A 23,336-nucleotide genomic window follows, 5' to 3' on the forward strand; every position below is an offset into this window, starting at 1 on the left:
GAGAAGGAACAATGTTGGGAACCTAGCTACAGACAAGGAGATTTAAAAAAAAGTAGAGGAAGAAGAAAAAGAAAGGAAGAAAAGACTATCTTTGTATCAATAAAGTGAAAACTTAGATGAAAGACATTTCCTATGGAAACATAATCAAAGTTGGCTCAACCCATGCATGAGATGGAAAAGGCATTTATGAATATCTACAAAACACCCAGATGTTATTTGTGAGTAAATATTACTAAATATTCAAGGAATAAGAAAGAAATACCAAAAAACCAAAATGTTTCTAGGATGACCAATCAACTTGATTTGCCTGGGACTGGGGCAGATCCTGGGGTGTGAGACTTTTGGCTTTAAAATTGAGAAAATCCTGGGACAATTTCAGGAATTGTGTAGACAGATTGGCATGACTCTGATATCAAAATGGGACAAAGGTAAGAAGAAAATTGGGATCCAAGTTAAGTATTAGCAAACTGAATCCAGCTGTTTTAAAAATAAAGTAATTTGGCAAAAAGGAATAGATGAAAGTGTTCTGAAATTGATAAAAAATAACTTCCAGAAATAACAAGAAACCTCATGCTTTGTACTGAAAAACATTAGGGAAGTCTGGGTGGCTCAGTCGGTTATGCATCCGACTCTTGATTTTGGCTCAGGTCATGATCTCACGGTTCGTGAGTTTGATCCCTGAATCAGCCTCTACACCAAGCATGGAGGCTGCTTGGGATTCTCTCTCTCCCTCTCTCTCTGCTCCTCCCCACTTGTGTGTGCACGAGTGCGTGCACTCGCTCTCTCTCTCAAATAAACAAAAAATAAAAGTGTTCTCAGTATGGTAGAGAACAGACAGTATATTTGCTTGACATAGCACAGGAGATATTATCCAAGATAACGAGGCCAAAAGTATGCAAACATTGGAGAGGAAGGGACAAAACTGTAATTTGTAGATAATATTACTGTCTATGATGAAAAGCCAACCATTGATGAAGAAACTATTACAATGAATAAAAGAATTCAGCGAGGTGGCTGGGCAGAGTTCCTAATCACTAAGAGTAACAAAGTAGAATACATAGAAAAATAACTGATACTATTGGGTGCTTTCCTATGTGACAGACTCTGCACCATGCACTTGTGGTATGGTTTTTTATTTGATTCTCAGAACAACTTAATGAAGTATATCTATTGGTGTACATGATTTGCCAATGCGGAAACTCTTTGGTCTGAGTAACTTGTGTGCACAGGTTTAAGTGGTAGAAACAAGAACTGAACCTAGGTATTTCATTCTAGAGTTTCCTCTGCTTTCCATAATAACTTAATTCATGATGACAATAAATAAATGTAAGATATTGGTGACAGGTACAGTTAAATGTCCTCCCAGAGCCTTACTTTTTTTCCCCCATGGTGTAGACTTACAGCCAGAAGCAGCTGCCCAGCCAGGGCATTTCCCAGACTCCTTTCCACCAAAGTGGGGCCATGTGACTAATTTGGCCAATGAAATCAGGCAGAATGATGTGTGTCACTTCTTGGTCAAGGTGGTTAAAGGAGGGGATGTATCTTCTCTGTCTTAATCCTTGCATGGCTGGGTGTCAACACCCAGGGCAATCTTAGAAACCCTAGTGTTGAAGATGGCAAAGACTTTCTCAGCATGGGACCTGAATGACTATGTGAAAAAGAGTTTATAAGACAAAAACCAAACTTCATTGTGTGAAACCACTGAAATTTTGGAGTTCTCTGTTATGTGAGCTAATGTTATGTTAACTAATACAAAATGTCCAAGATTTATGTGAAGACACTTCTAAAATTTTTGAGAAGAACACATGGGATTAGGACAAATGGATACCAAATGTCTGGATGAGACAACTGATTACTGCAAATATCATAATATTTCAAAATATTATTTACCCTAAATTTCTCTAATTTAAATATAATAATACTTGACTAGACAATTTTATCATTTATTTGGAAAGTTAAACTAAGAAGATAAAAACATTTTGAAAGAGAACAATAAATGGTAGGAACTTGCTCTTTCACACATCAAATATCAAAGCCTATTAGAAGATTGTGAGTAAATCATAAATGGCACTGGCACAGAAATTGACTAACAAATTGGTGAAACAGAACAGGTAGATCATGAATAGACCCACGGACATGTAAGAATTTGGCATATGACTAACTTGGCATTAAAAAAAATTTTTTTAAATGTTATTTTTGACAGAGAGTGAGAGATGGAACATGAGTGGGGGAGGGGCAGAGAGAGGGAGACACAGAATCAGAAGCAGGCTCCAGGCTCTGAGCTGTCAGCACAGAGCCTGATGCCGGGCTTGAACTCACAATTGTGAGATCATGACCTGAGATCATGACCATGATCATGAGCTGAAGTTGGACGCTCAACCGACTGAACCACCCAGGCGCCCCTAAGTTGGCATTTTAAATCAAGAAAGAATGGAGGGATGCCTGGGCTGGCTCAGTCGGTTGATTTTGGCTCAAGTCACGATACTAGGGTCATGGGATTGAGCCCTGTGTCGGGCTCCGTGTTGACTGTGGAGCCTGGTTAAGGTTCTCTCTCTCTACCTATCTCTCTCTCCCTTTGCACTCTCCCCCATTTGCTCTCTCTCTAAAAAAGTATAAAGAATGGAGAAATACAAAACTTTTGTAAAAAAATTGCCACCCATCTTGCAAAAAATAATGTTAGGTGATTTCACGCTCAGATTATTCTCAAAAATAAATGAACAGGAAATATAAAAATAGTGTAAAAGGTTATAGGAAAATATATCCTTGGAGTTATGGAAGTTCATAAAGGAAGTTTTTAAAAGCCATAGAAAATATTTACGAACGATAACATGAAAATTAATATATAATGTATGGTAAAGGTGCCATAAATAAAGGAGAAAATACTTACTAAATATATAGCAAGCAAATAATTAATAATCAGAATATGTGAAAAAAACTCCCACAAAACACCTAAAAATTTATTTAAAAATGACAACCCAGTAGAAGAATGGGCAAAAGAGTACACACCAGTAATTCACACAAATGTCCCCCCCCAAAAAAAATGCTCAGCTCCACTGATAACTAGAAAAATGCAAATTAAAACAATATAAGGATATAATTTCTTGACCATTAGATTGGTAAAAGTTGAAAAGGTTGCTAATATAAAATCCTGGACAGAGTGTGAAGAAATAGCTATAGTTGTATTTTTGGTGGTATGGTTTTAAGGCACCGTATTTTGGCAACACTGTTAAAATTTTAGAAGCATGCACCCTTTGATACAATTCCACTTCTTGACTATATACTCTAGGAATTGATTCACTTGTATATATGAAGAGTTATATAGAAGGGTATTCATTGTGGTAATATAGGTAATGGGAAAACTTAAAAATAACTCCAGTGCTCACCCTAAAGTGAACTACAGGACACTATGAAACTGGAGTGATGTGGAGATAGATAGGATACTTAGAGATAAGACACATCATCAAGTTAAAAACACAATCTTTATAATGCCATTTATAAAGTGTGAAAGGAAAGAAAACCATAAAATGAATGTTTATTTCTGTATGTGCTTATATATGTATGTAGATGCAGAGAAAAAGATAAGCAGCAGGAGCCTAGGGGTGTATAGGGGTTTTAGAGACATCTTTTACAATAAGATTGTATTTGTGTATTGCATAGATAAATTAATAAATTAAAATAGAAAAAGATGTAAACACTGATGCTTCAACTCCAGAAATTTTTATTTGGATGGTTTTGGTGGGAATTGGTTGTGTGTGTGTGTGTGTGTTTGACATCTCTCTGGGTGATTTTGAGATCATTGGCTTGAAGATTGAGTTGTTGGCTATTGGAGATCACATATTATAGTCTTTAATTCAGCTTCTTATGTATTTTCTATAATCTGTAATTTCTTATGAAAATAAAGACACAGTGCTTACTTCTGCAGGACATATACTAAATCTAGAATGACACAGAGAAGATTAGCATGGCCCCGCACAAGGGTGACACATAAATTCATGAAAAATTCCATATATTTGTTAAGATGATAAATTTTATGTTGTATGCATTTTACCACAATTAAAAAGATAAAGGTATAAAAACTTAATTAAAACCATAGAGAAAGATTTCAACTAACAGGCCCTTTTGTCACTAACTCAAATGTTATCAGTCTCGGTTTAAGCAAATGTTAGTTTTTCCCTTTGTCTTCAGGGAAAGCTCTAGCTTTTCTCACAGTAGTAGTTTTAGGTGTGAGGAGTCTCGACCTGTCTGGGACCTCCCAGCATACTGAGTTTGCCTGTCCTCTGTGCCACATTAATGCGGACCTCTTCTGTGCACTGCCACTCAGCCCTGGAGTTGAGGCACTAGCCACTCTGAAGAAGAGTTCCTCCCTGATCTCAGAGAAGCGTCTATTTACCCTCTGGTACCTTATTCTATTTTTTGTCCTGCTGGGAGCCAGAGAGAGGGCTCAGGCCATGCCCATGCCCAAGTGCAGTGATTGCCTGAGTGAAGTGAACCACGAGAAAAATGTCCTTATGAATAGGAATCAGCTCAAAAGTTGCTGCAGAAATACAGTTTTTAAACAGGGGGTACTGCCCTAGACTTGTTATATAAATTATACTATAAAATCTTCTAAATTCTGAATTCCAAAACACATTTGGCCCCAGGCATTTCTGATGAGAGCGCATTCAGAGGTTTTTTTTTTGTTTTTTTTTTTTTTAATAAAAAAGGGTCTGTGGGTCTTTTATTTTTTTTTTAAATAAAAAAGCTCTTAGAATAGTTTTTGGCACATAATAAACACCTAAAAATAAACTACTATTATTATGTCACATATAGCTTGGCCCAGTGTGGCTGTTTTGCTCATAATCCAGAAATCTTTGTCACATTCTGCACATTTAAACCCAGGAGAAGCAAGCACATCACCTTGTGACCAAGTGGGTGATGTTCCAATTCACCTTTAAAACACGACTTCCCTATCTGCTTATCATCTTTCTCATTTTCGGTTTTCCCACCCCCATTCCCAGCTAGCAAGACAAGGACTCAATGTTGTTCTTATCAGCCGGACACTGAAAAAACTACAGGCCATTGCTGCAGAGATTGGTGAGTGACCCAAAGAAATAAGGGAGATGTTTGTGGAGCCCACCAACCAAGTCTGTACCTGTAGAGGCCCCGTCAGCATTCCTAAGGCTGCTCCTGGAGCCTGATGCACTGGTCCTTCTGCAGGGAGCCAACTTTACAAAGTTAAGGGCAGGACATAAGTGGCATTAGTTCAGCAGGGATTCTGTGGGCTGGGTGAAGTAGGAACAGACACATACACACATAGATCTACTCTCTCCTTGGTGGAGCGTCTTCATCTCTAGAATTAGTTGTGCTCATCCAGAGGTCCCAGCTGTTTTACTGCTTCTGCTACTTCCTTCAAAAGCAGAATCTATGGGCATTTCCCTGTATCTGTGCCCTGCTCCTTGCAGGGAGTTGAGGAACAGTCCTTGCTGGTGGTTATCAGATTTTTAAAAAAATATTTGATCCAGGGCTGCCATGTATGGTTGTAAAAGTTGTACACTGTACAACTCTATGAGGCAGCATTTATACTATAATATTTGATCATTATGATCCACTGCAAGGTGTTGTTAGTTAATAGTAATCATATCCCTTTTTAGGTATTTTATTTTAATAATTAATTATTAATTTAGTAATTTGTAAAATCCTTACCTCAAAAGAATGAGTCTTCAATTATGAAGACTTGTGAAGACTGTGACAGGCTGTCAGGGGATGGCCTTGTGTCTCTGGGGGAGATTTGGAATAGTGTGGGATGGTGGGAAGTGTGGGGCTGGGCAATCACACCATGGAGGCTCAGTGCCCTTCAACCAATGAATTCTGCTTTTGTTCCATGTCTGGATATCAAAAGTAACTTTGACCAAAACTAGGATATTCTTCAGTGTTTCTCTCATAATGCTAAGATGTGCTTTTTATTGTCCTTGAAAAGCAAGAAGTGTCTTTGGCCTGAAAACATCCCCCACCTGCCAAACTATGCCTCAAGATCACTTGTCCCAGAAATATTGGGTTTAACTCCAAAGCTGAGCAGGAATCAGTTGCTGAACTCTACCTGTTGCTTTTATATCATTGAAGGCTCCTGCACAAAGTGAAGTCCACATGGAATAGCAGAGCGAGCATGGACTTGGGGGGAGCAGAGTGTGGGTGTCTTAGGGCGAGTTAGCTTCTCTGAGCCCTAGTTTTCTCCTCTTAGCAATGGGTGTAATATCTACTTTACAAGGTTGTAGAAAGGTTTAAAATAAGATATTATATGTGTAAAAGCTTTATGAATACTACCATGTTGGACAAATGCAGAGGATTGCTCTGTCTATGCCACGGGGACCTGACACTGAGGAGAGGCAACATATCACTATGCTCTTATGGCCTATAGACCAGGGGTCTCATCCTTGAGCATGAACAGGGTCACTGGGAGGGCATGCAGGGTGGAGCCTGAGAATTTGTGTTTCTAACTTCACTTTGAGAACCATTGCATTAAATTTATTTTAGAGCATATACTTGTCATCAGAGTAACTCTCAGAAACACCAGAAACCATCACTCACAAATCTTTTAGCACGTTCCAGCATTTATTGGGGGCTTTTTCATGTTCCTAATTGGGATAATGGTTTTATCCTCTTAAAGGTCTGCTCAGGTAGTGCCAGGAGCATTGGAGAAGTCCATGAGCAAGGGAGGGATTTGAACTCCTGTTTATTAAAGAATAACTGTTGTCTCTAATGCAGAGTGTACCACAGGGAGTAGCGTGAAGATTATACAAGCAGATTTTACCAAAGACAACATCTACGAGCATATTAGAGAAAAACTTGAAGGCTTAGAAATTGGAATTTTAGGTAAGTAAATTGCAAAATGCAAAGCATATTATAATACATTAGTAAAACAATTATCTTAGTGACGCTTGATTATTCTGTGGTAAACTTGAACTTAACCCATGACTGTCTTTTAAGTTGTAGCATTAAACAAAATATTACAGTTCAATTTTTCAAGAGGCATATTGGATTAACACATTTATGTATGGCTTTGGAATGTATGAAACTAAGATACTTCAACCTTCCCAACCATATTTTATAATATGAAAATGATTTTTTTCCCCCACTGATAACTGATATTAGACAGAAAGACAGAATCTCAGAAACATTGGCCTTGGGACACCTGGGTGGCTCAGTTGGTTAAGTGTCAGCTCTTGATTTCTGTTCAGGTCATGATCTCACTGTTCATGGGATCGAGCCCTGTGTCAGGTTCTGCACTGACAGCTCAGAGCCTGCTTGGGATTCTCTCTCTTCCTCTCTCCCTGCCCCTCCTCGCCCCACCCTTCATTCTGTCTCTCTCTCACTCTCTCTGTCTCTCAAAAACAAACAAACAAACAAACAAACAAACAAACAAACATTGGCCTAAAGAATTAGTTTAGCAAACAAACATTGCTGTGATTGATTCATGAAATAGCAAGTGAGCATGTTTATTTGAGAATTGACTTTCTTATTCAGAAAACAAGATACTATTTTTTTTCTGTGGTGACTTATAGACAAGATATTTTATGACCTGATACAGAGCACAGTCTCTATATTATACACGGAAGGAAGATTTGATTTCTAAACTTCCTGCTGAATTTTAAAAATAATGACATTTTTTACTAATAAAAAATGTAAACCACATTGTTGCAGAAAAACCAGAAAGAATCTATGAGCGCATAAATTGGTTAATATCTCCACAGCCTGAGATAATGTTCTGGTACATGTCCTTCCAGACATATACACACATATTTCCAAAGCTGGGATTAAATTTACATATTCTTTTGTAACAATTTTAAAAACCATATACCACAAATGCTTCCCCATGTCTTTAAACTTCTAAGCAGTCATAATTTTGAATGGCTGCATTGCATTCTGCCATACGGCTGCCTCATGATCCATATGATGTGCTTCCTACTATTGGACAATTGTTTTCCCCTTCAATTTCCTCACTGTTATCAAATTATGTTGCAAAGAACAGCCTTGAACATAATTTTTTTTCTGTCTGTGTTTCCTCAGGGAAACTTCCCAAGAGAAGAAACTTCTGGGGTTGAATATAAGCATTTTTAAGGCTTTTAATAAATATTTGCTACCAGCTCCTCTGACATCATTTTGTTTTGCCTTTGTCAGTCAACAATGTCGGAATGCTTCCAAACCTTCTCCCGAGCCACTTCCTTGATACACCAGATGAAATCCAGGTAGGCCTGGTCTCTTTCTGTGGATGGTTTCCTCTCACTGGGGACCTGGCCTCCTGGCTGGGTAGTCACTAGGGCCTGGGAAAGGGTACAAGGGAGGCTGTCTAGCCAAAATTCTGTATTCCAGGTGGATGTCTGTAGCTCTCCCTTTCTCTTCACCTAAGTACTTGCCACACAGGCAAGGGCACCACTTTTCATGATCATCTCTAGGATATAGACATCTTCCTCCTTCTCTGCACACCAAAACTTACCTGCCCACTGTCCCATTCTCTTGGGGCTCTGTGTTCTGCTTTATAATCTTTGAGGGCTTTGTGTTGGCTAACACATTTACAGCTGTGGTTATAAGTTGGAGAAGGCCAGCTCTTTGGCTTTCATTGTCTTTCCAGGCAATAAGATTTTTTTCAACTTTCAGCGTGAGGAAAGTCTGTGACACAAAACTCTGTGGTTGGGGGTGTTGTACATCTGGCAACCTTGACCCAGACCCATGGCTGCCATTGCATGTCATCAGTGAATTTGTTACGCATTTAATAGTCCTTGAAGACATGATTTGCTGACTCTTCTCCAGGTCCTGACTTTCAAAATCATGTAGTTATACCCGTTCTGAACAGGCTGTCATTGTGTGCCTGTGGTCCTATTTCATCCCCAAGTCTACTGCATGGAAAAATAGTGCCAGATTGCTTGGACTTTGCTGCATGTCCTTGCAAAATTCCCCTCTTAGCCACATATCTAACCCCATCTAAATCCCTATTTTTGGCCCAAGTCTGTGTCTATTAACCATGATCCGTTATTGTTTTTGTTTTTCTATTTATGTCTGCATTTGTGCTTGCTTCTGTATGTCCCTCCTTTCCTTTCTGTCTGTCTTGTGTGATTCTAGTAGTTTCTTTATCCGGCATCTGTAGCCCAGAACCTCTACCTTATATTATCATTTACCTTTCTATTTGCTATGCTGTTGTCTTCTAAACCCGCATATGCTAACTCTCTTCCTTCAGCTGGAAAATAACCACCTTCCTTTGAAAAACTGTATTTTGAAGGAAAATCTCTACATTTTGAAGGAAATTCTTAATTAACTTTTACTCAAGATCAATTCTTATAGAACCGTAGTGGATGTCAGGTGCTCCCCAGTTCTAGAGCATACTTGGTGACCATCAATCAAGAACCTCATTTCCAGGCCGAGTGAGTGAGGGGCAGTGCTCAGACCCACCCTTTTGCCCATTTTATGTTTCTTTAGCACTGACTGCCTCTCAAGAGATTTTCTCAAATCATCCAGCTAATTCATGGTTGTGATTATTTATTACAGAGTCTCATCCACTGTAACATCACCTCAGTAGTGAAGGTATGTAGTCAATATCTGTGCTAAATGCTTAAAATGTAGTAGCTGTTGGAATCTGGCAACTCAGGAGAATTGCTTTTTTCTGCAGAAGCAGAATTCTGTGAAGCTGAACTGCACTTGATTGAGAGACCAGGCAGTGTTTTTTTTAATTGTCTGATTCTCTTTTCATCAGGAAAATACAGTAATGAATTTATTCTCCAGAGTGTCTGGATCTCATTTTTCATCAAGTTTTGTCACATGTCAGGAAATATTAGGCTTCAACATATTAGACATTGAAAGTTTCTCAGGATTCCAGAGTAACTTGAAAAAAAATGGTGCCTTCCTCTAATTTTCGTCTTTGTTAATGGAGGAAAGCTCACTTGGTTTGAAAAATGACAGCAGGCCTGGCTTGGATTTTTCTGGACTTTTGACATTTAACAAATATTTGTTGAATTGAAATTCAAGATTTCTTGTATTCTGATCCTATCTCAGCTACTAGTTAGTTGGACAGTGTTGGCCATGTGGTTTAACTCCCTTGAACTTCAGATTCTTCATCTGTTCTTGAAAGAATATTGGACTAAGGGATGTGTCAGGTGCCATTCAGCACTCATTTTCTTTGATTAGAGTCAACTGCATAAGCATTTGCAGGCATGACTATCACAAAGCTGTCCTATATTGTGCCTTTGTGTGAATAAGAAAAAGGCACCCCCTCAGAGCAGATGATTTGGGAAAAGGTGCTGCTTAAGCATGGATAGATGATGCTTTTGTGTGAACACAATTTTTCCCTTTCCTCTGAATGGGGAGAGCCCTCCTAATGGCTTGTGAGTGAACCCTGGGCTTTCAGCTGACAGTCACCCCCACAGCTGGGCACCTTGCCCAGTACACAACATTCACAACTGCACATTACAGTCCTTCTGACTGCTCTGGAAGGTCCAGTAGAACTGTAGCAGTGAATCAGTATGATCCATGGTTTCATGGCATGGGGAGCCCCATTAGGGACAGGAGGGCCCAGTCTCATTTTTATAGCATGGCCTGGCAGAGAAGGGTTGCTTTCCCAAAGAAAAATAAGTTGCTATCAATATAAGGAGGGAGATGGAGGCTGAGCAAACCAATGTAAAATGGACAAAAGTTATGTTCACCATTGGTGGTTCTTCTGTAAAAAGTTTTGTAGTTGTGCTCAGTTTTTATTGGTACATACATTCTTTGTAAGCCGAGCAATCAATAGTTGTTTTAAAACCCCAGCTGATGTAATTGTAAGTTTTATAATGTCCAACTGTTGTCTGCAGCCTTACCACTAAAATCTTTCATGTTATTTTACACGTTGATCTTGCAGTCTTGGTCCATTTGGCCACAGGGTTTCCCAAATATACCTGACAACCTTCTGGCTCCTTTAGCAGACAAATGCTTTGATTTGCTAAAACATTTTTTTATATATTGGTAGACACTAACTTCCTTAAATAGCAAAGAAAGCAAATTGCAGATTAGCTTTCTGAGAACACCATGCCTCAGTTGGTCACACTGGTTGGAAGCATGACTAGCATCACTTAGTTATCCCAAAGGAGCCACCTGGAAATAGTATCATTCTCTGTCAAGGGAAGGGATGTGGGAATGAGTCTGAAGGCAAAGGGAAGGTGGGGTAAGAGAGTAAATATCAGGAGCTTTGAGACAGAGACGCAGAAAGTCTAATGTTATCTCTCTGTTGGGATCATTCATCGAATAAGGCTAGTGATTTCAGTAGGGAGGCTTTGAAGAAATGCTGGTGCTGTCCAACACGCTCCCATAGTGCCCTTTAGGGGGAGGGGAGAGAGAGCCAAGGGGAAGATGAGGGCATCATCTAGTCTTCATGCTTCTCCTGTCTCCCTCAAAACCCAGTCTTTCAGGAAGTAGTCTACTGCCACTCCACCCCCACTGCTGCCCCAGAGCAGTGAAAACATTATCTGGAGGCCCTCAGGGTTGGGATTAAAGTCCTTACCTATGATATAGGGATGATGGCAGGCATAGAGCCTATACTGAGAAGCTCCTGTAGGGCCCCAGACAACACGGAAAAATAGGCAAAATTTGTCTTCTGGTCTTCAGTCTCCTTTATTTCTCTGCCCCTCCCCTTCTGTTTGGATCCTCTCTTCTCAAGCCTCTTCTAGAGACATGCTTGATTCCACTCAGTTGTACTTTTGAGAACATTTCAGTCTGTGGGTTTGCCCCTCCCTCCCTCCCTCCCTTTCCTTCCTTCCTTCCTTCCTTCCTCTTTCTTTCTTTCTTTCTTTCTTTCTTTCTTTCTTCTTTCCTGAGAGAGAGAGAGAGAGAGAGAGAGAGAAGCAGAGGGAGAGGGAGAGAATCTTAAGTAGGCTCCATGACCAGTGGAAAGCTGGACACAGGGCTTGCTCTCACAATGACAAGATTATGACCTGAACTGAAATAAAGAGTTAGATACCTACTCAACTGAGCCACCCAGGTGCCTCTGCCTCTTCCTTAACTCTTAAAATGAGTGCCTTATAATTATGACGTCAAAAGCTCTTTTATTGGGGCATTTAAGCTGCAGAACTGGTAGGAAAAACCCCTTCCAGGGCCAGGCAAGTTGGGACAGGGAAAAGATTCCTTCACACTGCTGTAATTCCAATGGACAGATAGACATGATCTGTATATGGAACTATTTCACAGTCCGCCTGTGAGCTGCTTACTTGGCTGCTGTGGGATTGAAGAGATGTACTTCTCTATCTCATTTCTTTTATGTGAGAGGTTCACAGACACTTGTTAGATTTCCTGACGTCCTTCCTACTTCTAACTCATGGGTGAAGTTTGTGATGGCCCACCTACTTATGCCTGTCTCCCAGAATGAAAAGTATCTGGGGAACTTCAGTGTTGATCCCATGGCTGGAAGCCAATTTCCATAATTTTTCACTGCCCTCATTTTTCAGGAAGACTAGCTTTATGGGAAAGAAATCAGAAGCCTCTAACAGTTTGCCGTTAGTCTAGGTTGCCTCTTGTGGGTTTTATTCATACTCTAGTGTTGCCAGAATCATCTCCAACGAGTGTCAGCAGATTTTCAAGGCCACCTGAGAGATAAAGCTCTTTATTCCTACTTCCTCTGGCACCTGCTTCCCTAAGCCCCCACCCACTGGCTACTAACTTCCTTTGTTAGAGGGCTTAATTCTACCCTTCCTCTTACAGATGACACAGCTAATTCTGAAACGCATGGAATCAAGGTAAAGTCTTTTTTTGAAAAAGCGCAGAACAACATGGCCTCCCTGGCCTGACAGTTAACTGGCCTGGGGACTAGGGATGGGGTAGGGAGGGTGGGGGGATAGGGTTCATCTGGCTGCAGCTTTAACCAACGGAAAAACTGTGATGAAAGGACATGGTGATTGCAGCAGGAAATGTAGCATTCTGCGCCAGGCCAGCTTTGCAAACAGATAAGCCTATTTGAAGGTCAAATGTGGCATCTACTGGAGGGAGGAAGAGAACAGTGGTTTCACCACACATTGTATTAAAAAGATTAACTCGGGGTGCCTGGGTGGCTCAGTCGGTTGAGCTTCCAACTTTAGCTCAGGTCATGATCTCATGGTTTGTGAGTTCAAGCCCCACGATGGGCTCTGTGCTGACAGCCTGGTTTGGATTCTGTGTTCTCCCTTTCTCTCTGCCCCTCCCCTGCTCACATTCTGTCTCTCAAAAATAAATAAATGTTGAAAAAAAATTTTTAAAAGATTAACTCATGTTGAACATAAAAGAAACTTCAGAGGTTGGCCTGAGATCAAAGCTATCTTTTGTTATTTCTCAAATTTTGTAGTAAAAATCACCACCTGTCGGTGTCTCTACTTAGTCCATAGTTTTATTACCCTATTACAACACCCCTTTGGGAACTGGCTTTTCTCGGGTGGTATTCATTAGACACAAATGGTTGATAGTTTTATCTTCCCTGAAGAAGGGGCTTAGCCTTGTATTCTAATTTGCAGTTTCTTGTTTTTTTCTGAATTGAATCCATCTAACTGGGAAGGATTAAAGTTACTGAATTTCAAAAGGATTAAGTAAGGACCCTGGAGACTTGTGCATGGGTTCCTGTGTGAACAGATGATGGACTGTCAAATTCCACCCAAGAAAGGATTCTGCATTTGACATCTGTCCTATCCTGGGTCATCTCTATGAATCAGAAGGGGCCTTGAACTTATGTGGTCACATTTGAGAAAGAAGGACCCCTTTCTCCTGAGTCTTGTCTGAGTGGAGTTGGTTCTCTGCATTTTGATGGGGGATGTTTGTCATAGCAGAGCCACTGTTTTGAGTCACAAGCCCTTGATGTCACGACTGTTGGGTAACATCACTGTATGGTGTTGGGGTCTACACCATAGGAAAGGGCCACTTACGGTTCTGGGGAGAACACTTAGTGCACACAGCAGCCTAGAGAGGGTGGACTTTTCCAGTGGTCACAGGAGCCCCTTTGTTTTCTTTCTTCTCAAGCTGTGTGTGACCAGGCAGCAAAACATTCAGAACTTTACTTCTTTGATTTTTAGGCGGAAAGGTCTCATCTTGAACATTTCTTCCGGGGTGGCCCTCTTTCCCTGGCCACTCTACTCCACGTATTCGGCTTCCAAGGTGAGCAGCAGCATGCAGTCCAAGTTTCCTTCTCCTTCTGCTCTTGTTTCTCCTAGCTGGCATTTCCCTTTGGACTTTGGATCACCTGGCAAGCTGATGGACAGATTTGCCTGGAGAGCAAATGTACAGGGGGCTTCTGTGTACAGGGCTCATCAGTAGACATCTGGGAACCATGTCAGCAGATGCCCATGGGTTGATGAAGCCCTGAGGCAGCACAGCTGGACAAGCGCAGTCCCCATGGGACTCCAGGCCCCACTCAGCCTCTTGCTTGATAGCCCTGCTCCTTTGCTTCCAGCAAGTAGCACTGTGTCTTTCTTCTGTCCTGGAGGCCTAGCCAGGTGGCCCATGCCCTAGTCATAAAACCAAACCCTCAGAGGAGGGGTGTTCCCTGGCACTGAGACAAGGGAGAGCCTTCTCTGGGTAAGGTCATCTATATGCAGTGGCCCTAGGCATGTATTAATCCCAAAATATATGTTCCTGTTCATTGAGGGAGTTCTTCCCAGGCCAAGAAGTCTTAACTCCCATTAGACAAACTGCTGCATTTTAAGGTAAAGCAGGTTAGCTCCCTGCAGTCCTTTTAAGGTCTAAGTTGGCTCTGAGGACAAAGCAAGCTCTCCCCTTAAGTGTTTTCTCCTTTTTGCTCCAGGCTTTTGTGTGTACGTTTTCCAAAGCCCTGCAAGCAGAATATAAAAGGAAAGGAATCATTATCCAGGTGAGGTCAACAGCTCTGAGTCTGTGGGACTGGGGCTAGGAAGTGTGGATTCCCATGGAGCTGGGGTACTGCTTCCTGCAGGGCAGGTGGCACATGCATGGCCAGGTGGGAGGGTCTGGATGACACCACGTGAGTTCCTGTGACCCTCGCAGTGGCAGCTGCCACCGTAGTTGCCCTAGGTGCTGGAGGAGGAAATGGGGCAGAGTGAGTGAGCACTGCATCATGATATTGTCTTGGTCCTGTCTGACTAGCCTTTACTCTCTGACTCAGGTGCAGGAGATAGGTTTAGGCAGGAGGAATTGTGGAGAAGAAGCAAAAGAAAACCGGGCAAGAGATCTGTATTGAAAAGAGGCGGTGGTTGGGAGGTAGCGGCGGTTGGGCGGTGAGTAGCATTTGTGAAAGGGGTAGTATTTGTTGGGGGGTAGTGGCCGTCGAGGGGTGTAGTAGCGGTCAGAGAGTGGGTAGTGGCAGTGGGGGGGGGTAGTGGTGGGGGGTAGCCGTGGTCGGAGGGTGGCTAGTGGCAGTGGGGGGGAGGGTAGCAACGGTTGGGATGAGCAGTGGCGGTAAGGGAGTAGCAGCGGTGGCGGGTACTCTGGGAGCTGTTCATCTGTGATGGGCCACAAAGATCCCCACCCTGGTTCTTGAGCGGTTAGAGTAGAAGTGCTTGGCTTCCTCTTTCACCTACAACAGCAGAACCATCGTGGAGATGACCTTGTGCCAACCTTAAACAGAGGAGGGTTGTCACAGCCATCAGCAGAGTGTGCAGTATGATTCTTGAGGTGTCAGTGACATATATGTGCTTGGCTCAGCAAAATAGAGTTAACTGCTTTCTGGAACTTGGAATAAACAGTTTACAGAGGTTTTTTGTTATTGTTTGGGAAGAAGCTTTAAGACATACTATTAGAAATGAAAAGGTACACTCACAGTTAAATCTGTAAAATCATTGCTGTACATACTGATTTTCAATTAAAATACTCAGGTGAGAACATCTCAGATGGCTGTTCCTATAAATTAATCACTTATAGGATAAAGGCATATCAATATGCCATATTCAATAGGCAGATATGAGTTAATGGTAGGAACTTTGCAAACCACTGTCTTTCATGGTGAAAGATTATAACAACCCTGTCACTAGACCACAGTTCTGTTCTCTGCCCTGATGGTCTCAATTGTCACCTATGAGGTACTTCCCCCTCCTAGCCATTCTCTAACTCCCAGCTGAAGATAGATTCTTTTTGCAACAGTGCTGCCCCATATAGGCTAAGTTTCCTGCAGTAAAAAATAACTCGTAAAATCTCATTGGCCTCAAACTGCAAAGATTTATTTCTCATTCACTATAAGCTGGCAGAGAGGATTAACTCATTGTAGCCATGCAGGGACCCAGGCAGATGGAGCAGCTGCCATCTTGGATATTGTCAGTTGACATGCCAGAGAAGAAGTGGGAGGAGTTCTTGAAGATCTTGCTTTGATAATTAAGGGCTCTGGGTCAAAAAATATAAGAAGCATGCGTTCTCAAACCCAGTTATTTCTCTATCTGGAAACTGGGTTTAAGAATGCACGCTTCTTATATTTCTCTAAGAGTAACACTTTGAGATCTTTAGAAGAAAACTGTTATACAAATTAATGACTGTTAATTTCCATGAGAACCAATTCAATTGGATTGATCGACTTCTAATTAGATTCAGTTATGAAACAACACAATTTCAAGTGTGATATTGATTAAGTTTTGGGGTGGGGGGGGTTTGGAGCCGATGGCCAAGAAAAAATTCTTGAAGACATCTTTGGTGCAAAAAGGTGATTTTATTAAAGCATGGGGACAGGACCCATGGGCAGGAAGAGCTGCACTGAGGTTGTGAAGAGTGGCTGGTTATATACTATGGAGTTGAGGGAGGTAAAGTCAAAAAGGAGGCCTCCAGAGGGACTTTGATATGCTAAAGAGGATTCAAAGATACTGGAGTCCTGGCTATTGTCAAATTAAGGTTGTTTTCCTGTAGTAAGGCATTAGCATAGGACAGTTGGGAGTTTCTGGAGAAATGTTATACTCTGTATTTGTCTCAAGTATTTGTCAATTGGCTGCAGGTTATAAGGAAATTTAATTTTACCTGCCATTTCCTTCTTGCCTTTGTTCCCCACATCACTATGGAGGCATGATGTTGGTGCTCCAGGAAACTGAGTCTATAGGTTTCTGGAGATTAGGCTATTGATAAGATTGCCTTTTTCTTGTACTTTACTAAGATATTTATAAACTGATGGAGACCCATGCCCTGTACAACTGTGATCTCTACAGTTAACCATTTATTTTCTTTCCTTTCCTTTGTTCTTGGGCAGCCTGGCATCCCTGAGGAATATCACACATATCCCACAGGGTGTGTGTGTGTGTGTGTGTGTGTGCGCGCGCACGCATGCATACACTAGCTTGTATTTTGCCCTCAATATGCCTTATGCTCCCTCATCAATGTGAAGAAAATGTGATGTGAGAAAAAATAAAACCAAGAAAACAAGCATGGATCTTTTTTTTCTTTCTAAAGATGCCGAGGTCTCTGTCTGGTAATAAAGTAAGAAACCCCATTATGAAATCTCATGCTAGGACACAGTGTGGTGAGATCACAGGTGGAAACATGCTGTTGAATTTGCAAGGCACAATGTGTGATTATTTTTCTTACCACAATAGGAAAGATCATCAGGTATGTGCCACTCCTGGCTCCTAAGTGAAGTGTGAAAGTGTGAATCCAGACAGCTTTGCATTGCTCCAGCTTTGGCTGTATGTGTTAGAAGTAAACTTCTCAGATAATGTTGCCAGATAAAATATAGGACATCCAGTTTAGTGTGAATTTCAGATAATAGTAATTTCTTTTTTGGTATAGGTGTAGGTCATGTAATACTTGGGACATATTATACTTTAATCTTTTTCCTTGTTTGTCTGGATTTCAAATTTTACTGAGTGTCCTACATTTTTATTGTCAAAATCTGGCCACCGTGTCTAAGAGATAACTCATGTCCTCAGTCACCCCATGTACATTTGAACCACCTGACATGGTTGTGGCTAAGGCCTCAGCTTGAGTTAGTGATAAAGTTAAACCAGAAACCAGCCTTTCTGATTCACAGCTCTGTGCCAGTTTATGCCTTGTCAGTGCTCCATTATCAGTTAAGATCCTGAGACTTTTTACAGGAAGAACAGAATTGGAAAATGAAGAGGTGGTTAAAATAAGTGTTAATTGCTCAGGTGTGGGCAGATTGCTCCTGTGTTATGGCCTTTATTTCCCATTGTAGGTGCTGACTCCCTATGCTGTTTCGACCCCAATGACAAAGTATCTAAACACCAACATGGTAACCAAGACTGCTGATGAGTTTGTTAAAGAATCACTGAATTATGTCATGATTGGAGACGAAACCTGTGGCTGCCTCATCCACGAAATCTTGGTAACTGATAAATTCTTTCTCAAAGCAAGAGAGGCAGGTGTGCAGGCAACCCCAGCAGAGCTCTTCCTTGCTATTGGAACAGTCAACCGTTTCCTCTAGTGCTGCCAGAGGGTATGCTACTAAGTAGTAATATAGCCAGTTAAAGAGCATATGTGGCAAAGAAGAGAAGCTGGAGGCCTGGGTGCTCAGACCATAGATAATCCCAAAATTGGCAAATATCACCCTTGGCTGCCTCAAAAAGTAGAGCAGAGCTCTTCCTTGCTATTGGAACAGTCAACCGTTTCCTCTAGTGCTGCCAGAGGGTATGCTACTAAGTAGTAATATAGCCAGTTAAAGAGCATATGTGGCAAAGAGGAGAAGCTGGAGGCCTGGGTGCTCAGACCATAGATAATCCCAAAATTGGCAAATATCACCCTTCTTTCCTCAAAAAGTAAGGTGGCTTCCTGAGTGCTTGGGAAGGGCAGACCAAGACACAGGGAGCTTCCCTGGGTGGGGGTGAAAGGGGTTGCTAATGTCTTCTCTGGCCCCCTGTGTTAGGAAATGTTTAGCTAACTGGCTTTCCAGGAAAAAAAAACCCAAAACCTTTGATTTATAGTGTTTGCTGATTTCCATGGTTTAAGAACTCCCCCATGGCTGAGTTTATAGCTACCATTGTGTTGTCATGGCACTTGAATTTAGGAGTGTGCATGATTGGCTCTTTTGGGCAAGTACAAGCTGGCTCTTGCACAGCATGGACTCCACCAAATGTGAGAATAAAATTCAGTGGCATACGGTATGAGGAGTTCCTACTGTCCCTAGGCTGCTTTTAGAAGCAACCACAAACATGAAACACAGGTAGATTTGACTGTTTCATGCTGATACTGAAAACAAACACACACAGTGTCAGGGCAGTTCTGTTGCCGGTATCACCAACACATTTTAGACAGATCTTTACTTTCCCTTCATATTTCAACTGTCTCATGTTGAAATGAGACATATTTCTCATATTTTCTCCTCTGCCTCATGTGCTTTTCTACCATGGGAATTCGGTTTCTCCCCACTGTCTCTTTCTCTCTCAGGTGCTAGAAGGATTCATGGGTGAATACACTAAATCTTCCCAAAGCATTCAATTACCTCTTGGGACTTACAGAGACTCTACAAGAGATACTGAATTGACTTAGAGAACTACTTGCTACTTTTACTGTAGAACCCCAACAGTGTGCAGAATCACCAATTTAACATACACTTTTACAAAGTGGACATGCAGAAAGACCATTAGATATTTATTTTGCCTATTGCTGATCTGGTCTTTCTCCAGATTACCGCTTGCTGTGTGGTGGATAAACAAATGTACAATGAGTTTAAATTTAGTTTGATCTGGTAATCTAAACTACATATTTAGAAAATGTGCTTTTGTCTATTATTTAAAGTTTTCAGTCTTTCTGGGAGCATCCCTTTCTCCTGACTCTCTCACTGAGATGATATTGGGAAGTAAAATCTCCACTATTTCCTGCTGGTCCTTAAGTGTGTGTGGCTGATGTTCCACATCTACCTGGTGCTTGATGACCCTTTCTGTCCATTTGGCTTGGCCAGTGAACTGCCAGCTGGTAACTGCAGACTTCTGAATCTCTGCTACTTCCCTCATCCAGCCATAGCCCTGCAGTCCTTCTGCAGCTTTGGTTCATAAACATGCTCTGGCTCTCACTTCCACATCACCATCAACATGGACTTGACTCATGCTGGATAAACGAATGTCAGCACCTCCCTCACCATGCTGAGATAATGTTCCATATCTCCCCCTTTGCCTTCAGTGCCACCCTTACTTATTTAACATAGTTTCATATTCTTTATCTGAATCCCCTGGTTCCCCAGCCCTCTACCAACCCTAAGCCCAGAGGACACACATATCAAAGGACACACATCTTCTGGGATGTTGATGTCTTTAATGGAATCCATCAGCATTTAGAAAATGTTTTCTTGAGCCAATAGCCTGTCTTGCAGGGATGTTGTTTTGCTATATAATGCAATTCTAGATGTCAAAAGTTGAAAAAAATGTTTGGCTTTTCTTTTTTGATTTCTTTTTTTGGTAATGTTTGCTTGTTTGTTTGTTTTGAGATAGAGAGAGAGAGAGAGAGAGAGGTAGAGAAAGAATCTCAAGCAGGCTCTGCACTCTCAGCATAGAGCTCAATGAAGGGCTTGATCTCACAAACTGAGATCATGACCTGAGCTGACATCAAGAGTTGGATGTTTACCTGACTAAGCCACACAGGAGCTCCTCTCTTTTGATTTCTTATGTAACAGATCAGATCTCTTCTGGCAAACAAATGCCAAGTACAGACTAGGCAAAAGAGTCCTTGTGCCTGTCAAAGCAAAAGAGAAAGCAAAGGAGAACACACAAATCATTAAAGCCAATTTAGTGTTTGCCGGGACTTAGAAAGATTGTTGAATCTAAAGTTATGAGTAATCAAGTAGAATCGACTGGTAAACAAAAAACCATTCCATTACAAAAAGGCAAGGCATGGGGCGCCTGGGTGGCGCAGTCGGTTAAGCGTCCGACTTCAGCCAGGTCACGATCTCGCGGTCCGTGAGTTCGAGCCCCGCGTCAGGCTCTGGGCTGATGGCTCGGAGCCTGGAGCCTGTTTCCGATTCTGTGTCTCCCTCTCTCTCTGCCCCTCCCCCGTTCATGCTCTGTCTCTCTCTGTCCCAAAAATAAATAAACGTTGAAAACAAAAATTTAAAAACAAAAAACAAAAAACAAAAAAAAACAAAAAGGCAAGGCAAAGACAACATTCTCTTTACTCCCAAGGAGTTTTAGGGCAGGAACTGACATTAGAATGGAATCTCTAAGGTAGAGTCTGTGTGGTACTTGAGGTTACCTCACTTAATCCTCCTAATCATTTAGTAAGGTAGGTCATTTGGATCTTGTTTTACAGTTGAAGAAACTGAAGTTCAGAGCTAGATCAGATGCCAAAGGCCACTTGACTGGTAATGGTGAAGCTAGGGTTTAAGTCCACTTTAGCTCAATGTCATGCTTTTCCTGGTTTCATCTATACCATCCTTCTAGGTTGGTATGGGGTAGACAGCAATGGAGATGGAAGAAGGGACATTTTAGAACATTTTCTAGGGACCTGGAGTCATTTATTTTCTTTATGGATGACTTCACTAAGCCAAAATATTTAGTTTAAGGCAGAGCTAATGAAAGGGCTTGATTTTGCTGTAAGATTAAAAAGCTCTAAAGGGGAGAAAAATGAAGTCCTTGAGGAAGAAGTTGCATTCACTCATTGACTTGGTTGGTGGAAGAAGAGTTCTACTTTGGTTCCCAAAAGCTGTCTTTGGTCCCCTACTTAGAAATATCTCAATTAATACAATGGTCTGAGAATCTGAGCTGTCTGAAGAATATGAACACTCCCTGAAAAGCTCACATCTTCCTCTGGTTGAAAGCCTGTTGTTTAGTGGGGAGCAGGAATGTTGGATGCCCAAGATTACAATGTAGACAAAATGATTTCTTCTGGGGGTCTGGACCAGTTTTATAGGACATGGGTATGATTTGAGGGCAAGAAGCCTTCCAATGCTTGTGCTTATGCCTGACATGCAGCCAACTAAGCATTCATGCCTTGGCTTGAAGCACCCTCCTCCTTTTCCAAGAAAATGCTCTGTGTTAGTAATTTATACCTTGCTGTGTCAGACTTTTGTTCGTGAATTCATCTATGCATTTGTGTATTTGCTTAGCACCTATTATGCCTCAGGCAAGGTAATAAGAGCATTTCTGACTGTTTTCTGGAATCTCATTTTAGTAGAACCTTGGTAAAAAGAACCTGAAGACACTGGGGAGATTGGGCACCAGGAAGAGGAAGTGCTTACTAAGAGAAGGAGAAAGGGGTGTGGGGTGAGTTCTGAACAGAGTTCTCTTAATTTAGAATTTCTTCTGGGCTGATTGTACAAGTGACTGTTTTGGTTTCTGAGAAAATCTTGCTTGCTGAGAAAGTGCTACAAAATTTTTAAATTTTAGCAAATGCTTAAAAGATTTTGAAACTTAAGTTCAGTAGTCAGAAAGATATTTTTAGGGGTGCCTGGGTGGCCCAATTGGTTAAGTGTCTGACTCTTGATTTTGGCTCAGATCTTGATCTCATGATTTGTGAGTTTGAGTGCTGTGTTGGGCTCCATGCTGATTGCTTGGATCCTGCTTGGGATCCTCTCTCTCCCTCTCTCTACCCCTTCCCTGCTCATGCTTTCTGTCTGTCTCTCAAAATAAATAAACTTAAAAAAAAGAAAAATATTTTTAAAGATAATGACTATAAATTGAGATGTTTAGTTGTAACTTGTTTGCTCTTCTTTTTTCCCCCCAAACACTCGTGTTTTTGTCTATTTAAGCGGAGCTTCCTGAACCTGATCCCATCCTGGGTTTTGTACAGCAGCACATTCCAGAAGAAATACATGGACTACCTCAAGCACAATACCAACACCATATAGTCCAAGTGGGCTGATGCTCCATCCAGCATTGTTTTCCAAGTTCCATGTTGGCTGTAGAAAACTTATGAGCAGACCAGCACCTGCCACTCCTCTGAAGCTGGAGATGCTGTGTCACAAATACAGTACTGAAAATACAACTTTTTTTTTCCATTTTACTTGAGTCTGGAGATCTTTGGGAAAGCTGTAGTGTAAAAATGTGTTGTGCAATGGGGTTTTGTGGCTTTCTGTGTGAGAAGATGGGAGTGTCTATAGGAGAAACTAGAGGAATTTCTACATGGGATTATAACATAAATGTGGTGAGAAGAAAGCCTTTGATACTTGGCATATTCAGAACAATTATACCTATAAGCTACTTTATAGCTATGTTAAAGAAAGTCTGAAGGGGACACCTTGGTGGCTCAGGCAGTTAAACGTCCCACTCTTGATTTCTGCTCAGGTCATGATCTCTTAGTTTTATGAGTTTGAACCCCAAGTCAGCTTCTGTGCACTGACCATGTGGAGTCTGCTTGGATTCTCTCCCTCTCTCTCTGTCCCTCCTCTGCTCATATTCTCTCTGTCTCTCTCAAATTAAATAAACTTAGGGAAAAAAAAGAATGTCTGAAGTTACTAAACTTTACCAAGACTGCTCTAGTCCTAGAGCACTCAA

The 23,336-nt window shown here is 41.4% G+C and overlaps 1 protein-coding gene and 1 non-coding gene across 3 annotated transcripts in view; both read left to right on the forward strand.

Annotated features, from left to right (window-relative positions):
* The window catches only part of HSD17B3 (hydroxysteroid 17-beta dehydrogenase 3), a 47,510-nt gene extending 24,625 nt beyond the window's left edge, over nucleotides 1-22,885 (forward strand). Inside the window, exons 3-11 of one of the 2 annotated variants that reach the window (XM_047828935.1) lie at nucleotides 4,998-5,073; nucleotides 6,742-6,849; nucleotides 8,155-8,222; nucleotides 9,517-9,552; nucleotides 12,694-12,728; nucleotides 14,028-14,109; nucleotides 14,756-14,821; nucleotides 18,092-18,241; nucleotides 22,592-22,882. In XM_047828935.1, the coding sequence (XP_047684891.1) occupies nucleotides 4,998-5,073; nucleotides 6,742-6,849; nucleotides 8,155-8,222; nucleotides 9,517-9,552; nucleotides 12,694-12,728; nucleotides 14,028-14,109; nucleotides 14,756-14,821; nucleotides 18,092-18,241; nucleotides 22,592-22,690 (720 nt within the window). In that variant the 3' untranslated portion in view covers nucleotides 22,691-22,882. Of the gene's footprint in view, nucleotides 1-4,997; nucleotides 5,074-6,741; nucleotides 6,850-8,154; nucleotides 8,223-9,516; nucleotides 9,553-12,693; nucleotides 12,729-14,027; nucleotides 14,110-14,755; nucleotides 14,822-18,091; nucleotides 18,242-22,591 lie in introns of both variants that reach the window. The other variant, XM_047828936.1, reaches the window with a different exon arrangement.
* On the forward strand, nucleotides 3,907-4,012 carry LOC125151092 (U6 spliceosomal RNA). The gene has a single exon (XR_007146640.1). It is a non-coding gene; the product is annotated as a U6 spliceosomal RNA (small nuclear RNA).
* Nucleotides 22,886-23,336: the final 451 nt, after the last annotated feature.

Source organism: Prionailurus viverrinus, chromosome D4 (assembly GCF_022837055.1).
Source record: "Prionailurus viverrinus isolate Anna chromosome D4, UM_Priviv_1.0, whole genome shotgun sequence".
NCBI lineage: Eukaryota > Metazoa > Chordata > Mammalia > Carnivora > Felidae > Prionailurus > Prionailurus viverrinus.